Here is a 13,527-nt window from a genome sequence, read left to right on the forward strand (position 1 = left end):
TCATAGCTATGCCATAGGATGCTCAGCGTTTAGCACACAGTAACATTCATTAACACGTGCTACACTTTAGTAAAACGGCCTCTTTGCTAGGTAAACTGAATTGCTCGACTTGGAGATAAGAAACTACTGTAATCTGTTAATATATGTGCCAACTTCTATCTTTTCTAGATTCCTGAATGCGTTTATCTTAGAGAACATCTTCTGAGGTATCATACAACCCTCATATGGTCCTTGTGTGCAGAACAATATGAAGCTAAATAACAACCGAGCACCTTCTTTCTCCGAATGGAATGTCAGGTTTCACACTGGCTTGCTAGTTTACCGAGTCTCAAGTGTATTTTACCATTGCCACATTAAAACACATAAAGCTGGCAATATAAGGCTGTGGGAAGTTAATATTCAAACCCAATGTCAATTGTGTAATTGGGATTTAGACAATTATGCAATATTAAATGTCTAAATGCTGGTTTATGCACATCTAAAAGAAAAATAGTGCTTCTAAAATAATCACCTTTTCTCCTGCTCTCTCAAAAGTAGTGTTAAAGGTATTGGCAACGTATAATGTTTCTGAGTAGGAAAAAAAACAGTTTGAAACGTTGAATAAAGGTAATGACATCGATAGAAGTAAAGACACATCTATGATCGTGAATAAATTAAAATTAATAACACATTTAGAACTAAATGGGTCAGCATTGGTTGAATATTGTAAAAAAAGAACAGATCCCAAGAGGTCTAAAGGTAAACTAAGCACCCCAAATGTTAAAGATTCGGGAGAATTTGTTGATCTATGGAACAAAATATTGAATAAGCACAAAAGAGAAACTTCATTCTGCTGTACCAGTCCATCTGCTGGAAGCAGAGAAATACTGGCAGGTTCCAAGCACCATCCCTTATGCTATGATGAGAGTATTGAAACGTCAACATTTTCTGCCTCCGTCTACTGGTTGTGGGACATAACCCACTTGTCTGGACTGGTCAAGGCTAAGGAATGAGCAATGGATTTTAATATAGAAAAGCAAAATTAGTTAGAAATTAGCAGCACAGAAGGTTTAGAACAAACAAGGTTGTGCAAGACATACCATGTGATTAAAATGCTCTTTCAAACCATAACTATAATACAAGTAGGTTCAAAGGAATTCTTAATTACTCTGCTGTACACGTACCCCCATTTTTCTGGGTTTTAAGAAATTTCAACCAATGGCTCTTTAAAACAGGACCAAAGAACAGCTTGAAAAGTGTTTATAAAACAGGGGCATAGCCAACAGGCCATTTTTTAGGGGGGGGCCACGGTAGATTGGGGGCCACCCATTCCTCTCTTCAGTCTCCCCCCCCCCCATTAAAAATATCACCTTTGCTTGCTCAAGCCCTGCGATCTGAACCTCCCCTGTTGCGAAGAAGTCGGTGGCCTGCTTTCTACCTGCCAACACCAGCACTCCTCACTCATGCTCAGTTCATACATGCAAACTGAGCATGTGCAAAGAATTCCAGTGATGGCAGCTGGAAAGCTTGCTGTTGACATCCTCACATCAGGGGAGGTTCAGGCCGCGAAGCTATTCGGCTGGCAGGGCTTGGGCACCCCCTTCCAGCCATTCAGGGTACTGCAGTTTGGGGGGGGGGGGGGGCTCCAAGCCCCAAATGGTGGCCCACCTGTGGCTACACCACCAATATTAAAGCATGAGAAAAAGGCAAGTTTCTCTTTGTAAGAGTCAAATATAGAAATTATACCATTTTGGAAGTAGATGGGGTTCGGATACAAGGGTGGGATTTACACACTGAAAGTAGTGTCAGTCTGTAGGGAGTTAGTGTGGTGGGGGATATGAGCAGGAGGGTGTGCAGTTAAAGGTGACAACACTGAAGAATGGTTGAGGTCCCCAAAAAACATTAACCCTCCATGGACACAAATGAAGACACTTGCTCAATATGGGGGGGGGGGGGGGGGGTGTTCAGCATCCACTGCACCTACACAGCTGGTTCCTATGTGTAAAACAGTGTGTAGTTGCCATCTGTGCATGTGCCTAAGAGAGGGGGAAAAAGAGTGTGTAACTGATCCTCCCACCGTAGTTCCTAATTTTCTACACTACGAGCACACCTATATTTGCATCTCATTAGTGTTGAGCATTTGGGCGTTGTTTTTCTGCGCTGTTCCAGTGGTATTTTTGGTGCTATTCGGAACAGCGCCGGAGTTCTGACCATCGGGTTACTGAGTGCAGTATGTTTTAGAGTGGAGGTTGTCTTCAGTTTTGTAGTTGAGGGTCTGTGTACACACGAGTGGGTGTAAGTGAAACGTATAAATGGAGCATAGGTCTGGCATAAGGGCTGTGAGTAAAGAGACTTCTATAAATGTGCAGCTGGGCTACATTCATCCAAGTATTTTAATATACTGTGTGCACATGAGTGAGTGCATAGAATGTGTATGAGGCTGAGTGGATTTGAGTAGAAGTATATGGCTTCATGATGTGTTTGTGGGGGTTCAGTGTGTATGAGCCTGTCCTTCTCTCACCCTCCTCCAATTTGTTTTCTTCTTTTTCCTCTCCATCTCTCTTGCTAACCCTCCCTTCTCAACTTCTTCTTCTCCCTTCCTCTTTCCTGCTGCATGGGTCTTCTCTTATGCAGTAGAATTCCAACAGACAGCACTGTGCTCCTTCGCTGTCCTGTAACCCATTTCTTACTGGGTTTTATCTTCTTCTCCTTTAGTGGCCGAAGGTTTACTTTGCAAAGCCTTCTGAAACTAGAACTTCCTGCATATGGATGCAAGGATAGGCAGACAACATCACCACAACAGGTGCTCCAGACTGTGTGAAATGCACCTAAAATTCAAACAAGTAAGGAAGAACACACAACGCCGAGCTTCCCCTTCTTTTGTTAGGAAAGTCAGGCATGTCTGTGTGAGGGACTTGGTGAGGACAGCCATGGTGAAGTACGACTGAACTACAATATGTGATCTACAATAAATTCCTTGTTTGCATATTTGTAATAAAACAGCTGGAAATTAAGAAAGTGACTCTTTTCTTATGGATGTTGAGACGATTTGGCTTGCTGTTTAGTAGTACACTGGCTATGAGAACAGTACGATAGACGCTTACCTTTTCTGTTGTATCATCAGTTTTTTGTTTGAAGACATCTCTCACATCAGGCGCATGATGGTGCTTACTCTTTCTCCTCATGGTGTCGATTCTTTTTTGTACAGCTGCTGACTGAGTACGAGTAAGAGTAGACAGGAACACCATACTTTCCTGAGAATCACCTGCACACTCGGCAAAGAGGTTTGACAGACCTGCTTCCTTTAGCCACTCTTCTTCCAATTCCCCCTCTGATGGAAACAAAGGCGAACATACACTATTTTGTTCTCTGGACATTTATTAGAGTCTATGCAGTTCATATGCATTTCACCTAGAACCCTTTACATTAATGCAGCTTCTCCCAACCTGCATCTGTAACTTGATTAGTCTGCTGCAGTAGATGGCAGAATTGGTCAGCAACAACCCAAGTAGATACATCAAACATTTTTCAAATAGAGAAAATAGAAGTTCAATGAAATAACTCAGTGAATGAAAACATTTATGACTTTAAATAAACAAAGCTTGTCTTTCATCTTAAAGATGTTATCTCAATCAAATTGATTAGTGCTACTGAGTGCACAAAATATAAAATACAAAAAGCTTTTTCAAAAAATATTTTTCTAAAAAAATAATAAAACCCTTTTACCATGTACCGATGAGGAGGTGGGTGTGTAAATCTTGCTGGCATAAAGTACGAACCAGTAAGGGGCACTGCTGAGGTTCATAGTTAACCCATTTCATAGTGGAGGCTGAAAAGTATTGTTGTAGTGAGCTTCCTAAAAGGTATTAGTGTCCTGTCAACGGGCTGAAATAAACAAGGAACATCCTAATGAACCTGGCTATACTATGGAATCCTTTCAGAAAACTACAATAAATTGTTCCACATATCACCAGTTTCTGCCCCAGAAGCTCCTACACAAGGCTGGCATTTGCCACATGTTAAAAATACATTGCCCTCACTCCTCTCAGTCCCTGCTCCCTAACCTAGCATAAAGTTGCCATGAGAATTAGTACTTACAGGGTTTGAAATGCTATCTGCTTAGCATAGTTCAGTGAGAGGGCCTCTATAGGCAGGTAAGAATACATGCACAGTGCCAGCCTTTATCCACCTGTTGGGGCAAGGGTTAGCACTAGGCACATAGTTTTGAATCTTCTGTAGCATACTTGTGTTTTTATTAACAAAAAATACCCACACAAGTTTGTAGTTGTTAATGTATGCAGATCCTTTTCCTGGGATAATTTTCAAAATGAACATGTGCAAAACCTTTTACTGTGCAAATCTTGGAAAGTCTCTGGAATGACACATACTATCCTGCTTATTTTCGAAATAGGCGGCCAGCCATCTTCTGACACAAATTGGGAGATGGCCGGTCATCTCTCAAGTCCGGCGAAATCGGCATAATCGAAAGCCGATTTTGGCCAGCCTCAACTGCAGTTTGTCGCAGAGCCGGCCAAACTTCAAGGGGGCGTGTCGGAGGCGTACCGAAGGCGGGGCAGGGGCGTTGTTAACACATGACTACCCTCAGCCAATAATGGAAAAAAGAAGGGCGGCCCTGAAGAGCATTTGGCCGAATTTACTTGGTCCATTTATTTTCAGGACCAAGCTTCAAAGAAGTGTCCAAACTGACCAGATGACCACCGGAGGGAATTGGGGATGACCTCCCTGTACTCCCCCAGTGGTCACCAATTCCCTCCCACCCTAAAAAAAAAAAAAATTAAAAACATTTTTTTGCCAACCTCAAATGTCATACCCAGCTCCATGACAGCAATATGCAGGTCCCTGGAGCAGTTTTAGTGGATGCAGTGCACTTCAGCCAGGCGGACCCAGGTCCATCCCCCCCCCCCCACCTGTTACACTTGTGGTGGTAAGTGTTGAGCCCTCCAATCCCCCCCTAAAACCCACTGTACCCACATGTAGGTGCCCCCCTTCACCCCTAAGGGCTATGGTAGTGGTGTACAGTTGTGGGGAGTGGGTTTTGGGGGGATTTGGGGGGCTCAGCACCCAAGGTAAGGGAGGTATGCACCTGGGAGCAATTTTTGAAGTCCACTGCAATACCCCCTAGGGTGCCCGGTTGGTGTCCTGGTATGTGAAGGGGACCATTGCACTACAAATGCTGGCCCCTCCCACGACCAAATGCCTTGGATTTGGCTGGGTTTGAGATGGCCAGCATCGGTTTCCATTATCGGCAAAAAACGATGCCGCCCATCTCAAACCCGGCCATCTCTGACATTTGGCCGGCCCCAACCGTATTATTGAAACGCAAGATGGCCGGCCATCTTTTTCGATAATACAGTTCGGGACCGCTCTTTGCCGCCGTTCAATTATGCCCCTCAATGCGGCCAGCTAGAAAAAAAATCGCCCGCTGCTGAGGTTAATTAGTTATGCCTACAAGTTGAATGCTTATAAGTGAAAATACAAAATGTTGGCAAAAAGTGTCAACTTTCTAGTTGCAAAAAACACACTCAAATGATATTACTATCTGCAAACCTTAGATTAATGTAGTATAGACATCTGTTAGCAGTGTGCATGGACAAAAAAATAGTCTTCATTATAAACAAAGTTTTGGTGATTATGTGTTCTTGTGGAGGGGGGGGGGTCGCACATTTGTGCTTTCTGCACATGAAAATCAATTGCACACATTCATTTTTAAGTATAGGTGCAATTTCAATTTTTACGTGCCTGTACAAACTGAATGCTTGCTCAAAAATGAACATCTATTCTTTGGATAACTTTTAATTGGGCTAAACCATTGACGTAGTGTATTCTATGTTCATTTGCAGTGATCAAATTGAGTCACAGATTATCAGTGCCTGATAATCTTTTCATTTCTTTCCACTATGTATAAAAGGGCCATTAGGAAATGTCTCTGGTTTATGCTAATCCCTTTGATACTGAAAATCCACTTTAGTGTTCTGACCACTAAGATTGTTTGAGTGATAAACTTTGTAGTTCTACAAATTTTGTAGTCATTAAATGCTCAGCAAGCAACCAATAAAAAAAACTGGCTAACTTTTGCAAAACAAATGGAACATACTAGTAGAAATGTAAAAAGATATCAGCAGGCAAAGGCTAATATGTTTTCATGCATGTGTGAAAAATTAAAATGTGCATTTCATAAGCATTTCACAAGTACACAATTATCAGCTGGTGAACTAACAAATAAGGAAATACTTCTTCACAAAGAAAAAAAAAACACGACAGCAATGTTCAAAATAGTTAATCAAAGGAAACAAAGTAGGAAACAAACAGGGAAAGCATGCAGAGCATGTCTCAAGGAATTCTTTCCAATAACTAGGTGTGTGAATATGTGCATGTGTCTTTCACTTAGATGACAGAGGGCAGGGAGCAGCTTGAAAAGCTCAATACTAAACATTCCACTGGTTTGAAAAAAAACAACATTAAAATTTGTGGTAGCACAGAAAACTATTAGATGTCACAGACACCAGATTTCAAAGGATGGATTTTACAGATTTTGGGCCTTACACTATTTACATTATTTTACACCTTAGGCAAATGAACATTTACAAGTCCCCACCATGGACCTTCATTTACTTATTTTCTCAACTCCCCCATAGTTTCATTCATTCTGTCCAAGCCTCCCACCTCCATTCCCACTGGGCTCTTTATTCACGGTCTTCCTACAACCTCTCCCAAAGTAGCATAGCAAAACCTGCAGGGCCTTGTTCTAGATGCAGTGGTAAGAGCAGCAAGTTGTGAGCAAGCACGGGAACTGTGCACACACGTGGCTGAAGTGGTATGGCCTAGTACAGTGGTTCCCAAACCTGGTCCTGGAGGCACCCCAGCCAAGTCAGATTTTCAGGATTATCAACAATGAAAGTTCATGAAAGAGATTTGCATGAACTGCTTCCACTGCATGCAAATCTCTCTCGTGTATATTCATTGTGGATATCCTGAAAATCTGACTGGCTGGGGTGCCTCCAGGACCAGGTTCGGAAACCACCAGCCTAATGGTTAGAGCAGCGGGATAACAATCAAAAGCTGGACAAGTTATTTTCACCCTCCAACGCCTTTAGTGCAAGGGGTAGACCATCCCAGAAAGTGAAATTTACAGATGGTATGTCTAAGATATAAATCTAGAAAGATTCAAGCATCAAAAGACTTCATAAATGGAAGAAACAGAAAATGATATTTAGCTTTCTTTGGTGCCTCTGAAATGATTGAAAAATCTAATACTAATAAGTGAAAAATCTAATACTGCTTCCAAAGGAATTGGCCTAATTAATTAGTTACCTGGGCAAAGTCCCCAGGCTGAAAACTTCATTCCACTTAGTATGCACACAGGTACATTTGTACCAATGGTTTTCTCCCAAATTTTAAAAAGGAAACTGATTATATTAACATTAACACACACACACTCTTCTAGTGTTGTGCTGTTGCCAAATGTTCTTGTGACTACTCAGTTAATCTGTCAAAAATCTCCAAAAGTAACAAGATTCCATGCTCCCAACCCCAAGGATAAGTAGTGGCTTAATAGCAATTTATAGACTTTTCCTCCCAAAACTTGTCCAACACTTTTAAAATGCAGATATGCTAACTGGTTTTACCACATTCACTGGCAACGAGCTCCAGAGCTTAACTATTCATCATGTAAGTTATTGCAGTTGTGTTCTTCAGCCTACAGCAGTCACTTTTCCCCCTCTCTCTCCTCTCCTATTTCTCCCCTTCCTCAGCACCCTACCTCACCCCAGGACATTGACTGACTCTCTCCAAGTCAGCAGCCTATTGCCTCCTGCACCATTCATTACTGTCCTCCACCCCACCCCACAGCTCATCACTAAAGGATCTTCCCCTGGTTCACAGCCTCCCTTCCTGTGACTAGAACTGTCTTCCACTTCTTGCTGCCCCTATACACAGTCTCTGCTGTTAAACTGGAAATAGACAGGTCAAGCTCACTGGAGAACTGCAAACAGAGATTTTGAACTGTGAACAAAGTCCAGACATTTAGCCATTTTTCTAATTTCTGGACATTAATACAAAAATGTGTATAACAGTGAAAAAAGCTAGACAGTAGCAATCAAAGTCTCCTGAATCCTGAGCGTATCTGACATTGGGCCCTAGACTTGCATCCAGTTTGCCTTTGTTGTAATCTGGCCTATGAACAGTTCTGGTCACCACATCTCAAAAAATATATAGTGGAATTAGAAAAGGTATAAAGGGCGATGAAAACGATAACGGGGATGGGACAACTTCCCTATGAGGAAAGGTTAAAGCAGCTAGGGAGCTTCAGCTTGGAGAAGAGATGGATGAGGAGTGATATGATAGAAGTTTATAAAATACTGAGTGGAGTCAAACAGGTAGATGTGAATCACTTGTTTACTCTTTCCAAAAATACTACGACTAGGGGGCACATAATTAAGCTTCTAAGTAGTAAATTTAAAATGAATTGGAGAAAATATTTCTTCACTCAACGAGTAATTAAACTCTGGAATTCTTTGTCAGAAAATGTGGTAAAAGTAGTTAGCTTAGCAGGGTTTAAAAAAGGTTTGGATAATTTCCTACAGGAAAAGTCCATAAGCCATGATTAGGATGGACTTGGGTAAATCCACTACATATTCTAGGATAAGCAGCATAAGACCTGTTTTGCTGTTCTGGGATCTTGCCAGGTACTTGTGACCTGGACTGGCCACTGTTGGAAACAGGATACTGGGCTTGATGGACCTTTAGTCTGTTCCAGTATAGTAATGATTATGTTCTTATGATAAAAGGTCTAAACAGTCCAGCACTTAGGCTAACACAGCCATTTGCTTCATCACTTAAATACAATGTGCACATTAATATTTGATAAAATGTAATGGCCAGCCTAGGAACACTAGGAGGATGGCTCTATTAGAACTAGGCTGTACTGGATATTAGCATTCGATTTGATCTGGCCCCAAATAGTGCCCGAAACATTATTCATATTCAAATATGAATGCTTTGGGAGTGGAGGAGAAGCCTAGTGGTTCGTGCAGTGGACCTTGATCTTGAGGAACTAGGTTCGATTCCCACTGCAGATCCTTGTGACTATGGGCAAGTCACTTAACCCTCCATTGCCCCACATACAAATAAGTACCTGTATATACTACATAAACCGCTTTGAATGTAGTTGCAAAACCCACGGAAAGGCAGTATATCAAGTCTCATTCCCCTTTTCCCCACTGTGCTAAATTGTACACGTGATCTCTGATTTCACACTGCTTCTTTTATTATTTGTTATATTAAAGCTCAGTGCCCATTATTTGTATTCGGCTGAATAATATTTTTCATTATTTGTATGCTATTTGGTACAGCTCTGATTAGAACAGATGAAAATTCTCCAGATAGTAGTGAATGAAGGCTTGCAAAGGCAGAATCCCAGCACTATTTCTGATTGCGCTGAAAGAAGGGAGAACTAGCGCCCCCCACACCCTACCCCCCCAGAAAAAGGGAACAAAGCAGAGGTGTAGCTAGGGGGCGGGGTGCCAGGGGAGCGTCCGCTCCCCCAGACTTCGACCGGCGCCTATTTTGTACGCGATCCGTTGCACTTAAAACACACGCCGCCAGCGGTTCACTCTCTGCTTCCCCTGCGCCTTCAACCTGACTACGCTTTTGGAACAAAGCAAAAGAAAAGCACAGAAATAGAAAGTCTTATGAACATGGAGGGAAGCTGCAAAGACATGAAAGCAAACCAAATCTGAAAGGGCAAATAAATCCGACAAACTGCTTGCTTTTTGACTCCATAACACACATACAAAGAAGTTTTGGGGAGTAATCAAGATGGAAAAGTGGAATGTTCTGTACACAAAGGAAATATGTAAATCATCTGTTCAGCGTTATTATTGGAGTCTCTCTACTCTCCTGAGAGTTCAATGAATCAAGATGTACAAGCTGAGTTTCCCTTATCAATAGCATTCCCAGCACTCAAGGCCCATTCTCTGGATTCACGGAAACAACCACTTGCAACTGAAGACATCAGAATGGTCATGAAGAGTCATTCAAAAGCAATACATCTCTGCATTTGGATGGCTTTATGACCAAATTCTTTAAATTATTTAGTAACAAATTAATGGCCACTTGGGTCAATTAGTTTAATGAGATACTGGGAGGAGAGAAACTTCCAGAATCAATGGCATAAGCAATCATTATGTCTTCCTAAAAAACAGCAGCTGACAGTTGTACAGAACAGATCAATATCTCTGTTACATATGGATGGGAAATTCTCAGCAAAGCTCTCTCCCATCAGTTTAAATATGATTCTTTTTTTTACCAGATTTAATTTTTTTAAAAAACCCAAACAGAGGCCCTCATTTGCAACTTATCTTAATACACTTTAATTTGAGTTAAGTATAAAGTCATTTTTATCACATCTTGCCTAGGTTGGGAGGTCATTTTAAGCCAATTTTGTAATAACAGAAACGCACCTTTTTATTTTTATAAAACAGCCCTATGACAGCAGCCAAAATTACAGCTCTAATGAACCCACATACATTCTATACATAATTAAAGTACAAAATCATGACTCTGCCCAGGCTCTAACCAAAACCAGTTCCAAACAAACCTAGACCCTAGCTGCATAAAGTACATGTTTTCTCACCAATGGACATAAACTACTTCTAGTGGAGGAGTAGCCTAGTGGTTAGTGCAGTGGACTTTGATCCTGGGGAACTGAGTTCGATTCCCACTGCAGCTCCTTGTGACTGTGGGCAAGTCACTTAACCCTCCATTGCCCCAGGTACAAAATAAGTACTTGTACATATGTAAACCGCTTTGAATGTAGTAGCAAAATACCACAGAAAGGCGGTATATCAAGTCCCATTTCCCTTTCCCTAGTTGAGATTCTAGATGGAATGTTGCTACTATTGGAGATTCTAGATGGAATGTTAATGTTGCTATTCCACTAGCAACATTCCATGTAGAAGCCTGCCCTTGCAGATCAGCAACACGTACGTGCAGGACGTCAGACTCACAGAAACAGAAGCCTGCGCGGCCGCATTGCTGATCTGCAAGGGCAGGCTTCTACATGGAATGTTGCTAGTGGAGGAGTAGCCTAGTGGTTAGTGCAGTGGACTTTGATCCTGAGGAACCTATTCCCACTGCAGCTCCTTGTGACTCTGGGCAAGTCACATAACCCTCCATTGCCCCTGGTAAAAATAAGTACTTGTACATATGTAAATCGCTTTGAATGTAGTAGCAAAATACCACAGAAAGGCGGTATATCAAGTCCCATTTCCCTCCCTCCCTACATAAGACTCATTTTGCACCAGATGAAAAACTCCAAAAAAACCTTTATTAAAAACATACCCCCATAGCTATTAAAAAGGCCCATAAAACAACAAAAGGATTGCATTATTAAACATATGTTAAATTGTATTAACACAGGTTAGTACATGAAAGGCCTGAATTTGTTCCAGAAAAGTAGACATGGTAATAATTTATCAGTATTACTATTTTAAGAAGGTTTGCACCAAATTATTGTCTTTGGATCCAGAATAATCCTTTGACAGGGTTGACTGAAGTTTTCTGCAAAACTAGTTTAACAATTTATATTTTTGCATTAACTTCAGTGCACTGCACAATAAACTTAGGGGAGGGAAGGTACTGTGATAATGCATAATTAGAATAAAAGAAAGCGTTTTGTTTTGTTTTTTTAGTGTTGGGGGATGTTTGGGGGTAGAGAGTGGGCGTGGCTGTACTACTCGTTAGCGCATTGGCAGGATTAGTTAGCGTTAATGCAGGATTAGTGTGTGAGTCCGCACTGCCTACAACATAGGTGGCGGAAAGGGCTCACATGCTAATGGCAACACGCTAATGGAGAAATTAGCGTGTGGCCATTATTGGAAAAACAGAATAAGCTGCCTTTTACTGGCAGCTCTAAAAGTGGTCTCAGCCTCTGGACAACACTGGTGCTGGGGCAACTGCAGGCCACTTTTTAGTGCTCTTGGTAAAAGGGTCCCTAAGTTTTCAGCTTAAAAGTCATCATCATTTAGGAGTTTAAAAGTTATTCTTATAAATGTAGACATGTCATTCATTTGCCTATATTCATGAGCCAAACTTATTAGCCTAATGATGAGAGTCAGGCTAAGCTCCTAACTTTCTTTCCCTGTCCTAAATCCACAACAATTGCAAACAGCTTTTTAGTCTCAAAAATTTCGTTTACTGGTCAATATTCAGCTGGCAGCAGAATCCTCCCCCCCCCCCCCCCCCAAGCAGAATCAGGCCCCAATACTTAGTGCCAGCACCGATTACCCACAATGCCTGCCTGCAGTTAGGTGCAATATTCAGCCTGCTACTTGGTTAGCTGAGTAGGAGGTTAAATATCAGGTTAGGGTCACAGCACCTCCCTGCCCAACAAGAGCAGACCCTCCTCACCCACAGAGACAAGATAAACATACAAAGAGGTTTTAAAAAGTATTCAATGAGCTCTACCTACTTTCTCTATGCGTTTTATTTTGTACTAAATTAGTAAAATACTTCAGATTTAAGGAGAATGGGGCAAGTTTAAAAGTGCACACTCATAATGGCACATTTCCCTTTTTCTCCATTCTCAGACTAAGATATGTCTGTGTGTTGGATTCCACTGAAACAGCCATGGCAAAGTGTCTCTCAGTAGGGCAGTAAGAGATGCTAATATGGGAGTGTCTCTAGGCATAAGGCATACGGGTATGGACTAATCAGGGGCAGTTCAAGGCAATCTGCTGTCAGAGGCGAGGGTTGATATGGCACCCCTCCCCCCAGTCATGGTCTTGCATCTCCCCTCTTCCTTCTTCAACCTCCTTCCCCAAGCCTACCTTTTTCTAAAAGGTGGTGGCGGCAGCGATTCCCACTGGCTGCCCTGCTGCCAAGCACTGGCCTCTTCTCTCTACTGCAGCCCACCTCTGAGGAAACAGGAAAGTACATCAGAGGCAGTCTGCACTAGAGAGAAGAGGCCGATACTGGGGCAGCCAATGGGAATAGCTGCAGCCGCCATCTTTTAGTAAACAAAGGTAGGCTTGGGGAAGGGGACTGAAGGAACGGGGGAGATGTCAGACCATGGCCAGTGTGTGCGGGGGGGGGGGGATATGCTACTTCCAGAAGACTGCCACCTGAGGCCTCCGCCTTTGGTGGCCGTACAATAGTAATTTTTCCATACTTGGACGATTGGCTGATATCCTCTTCCTCAGTTCAAGAGACGACTCAAGCCCTTCAGGAAACGTTGACGTTACTGCAAGTGTTGGGATTTCTTGTCAATTACAAGAAGTCGCAGCTGCAACCGGTACAAACCCTTTAGTTTATAGGGGCAACGCTCCATACGCCACGGGCGCTGGCATATCTACCTCTAGAAAGGGCCCTGCGTATCCAGAAGCTCATCCACCTGCTGTCCGGGAACACCCATGTCACAGCCCGAGCGGTGCTGGTTCTTCTGGGCCACATGGCAGCTGCAATACCTGTGGTATGTTACGCCAGGTTGCATATGCGGACGCTGCAGTGGCAGCTGAGAGACCACTGGGT

General features: G+C 42.4%; 1 protein-coding gene across 1 annotated transcript in view; it reads right to left on the reverse strand.

Moving 5' to 3' along the window:
• The window catches only part of LOC115465802 (rho GTPase-activating protein 18-like), a 247,204-nt gene that overhangs the window by 142,552 nt on the left and 91,125 nt on the right, over positions 1–13,527 (reverse strand). Inside the window, 2 exon segments of the mRNA XM_030196531.1 lie at positions 2,179–2,200; positions 3,084–3,310. Of these exon segments, the coding sequence (XP_030052391.1) occupies positions 2,179–2,200; positions 3,084–3,310 (249 nt within the window).

This window comes from Microcaecilia unicolor, chromosome 3, assembly GCF_901765095.1.
Source record: "Microcaecilia unicolor chromosome 3, aMicUni1.1, whole genome shotgun sequence".
Classification (NCBI taxonomy): domain Eukaryota; kingdom Metazoa; phylum Chordata; class Amphibia; order Gymnophiona; family Siphonopidae; genus Microcaecilia; species Microcaecilia unicolor.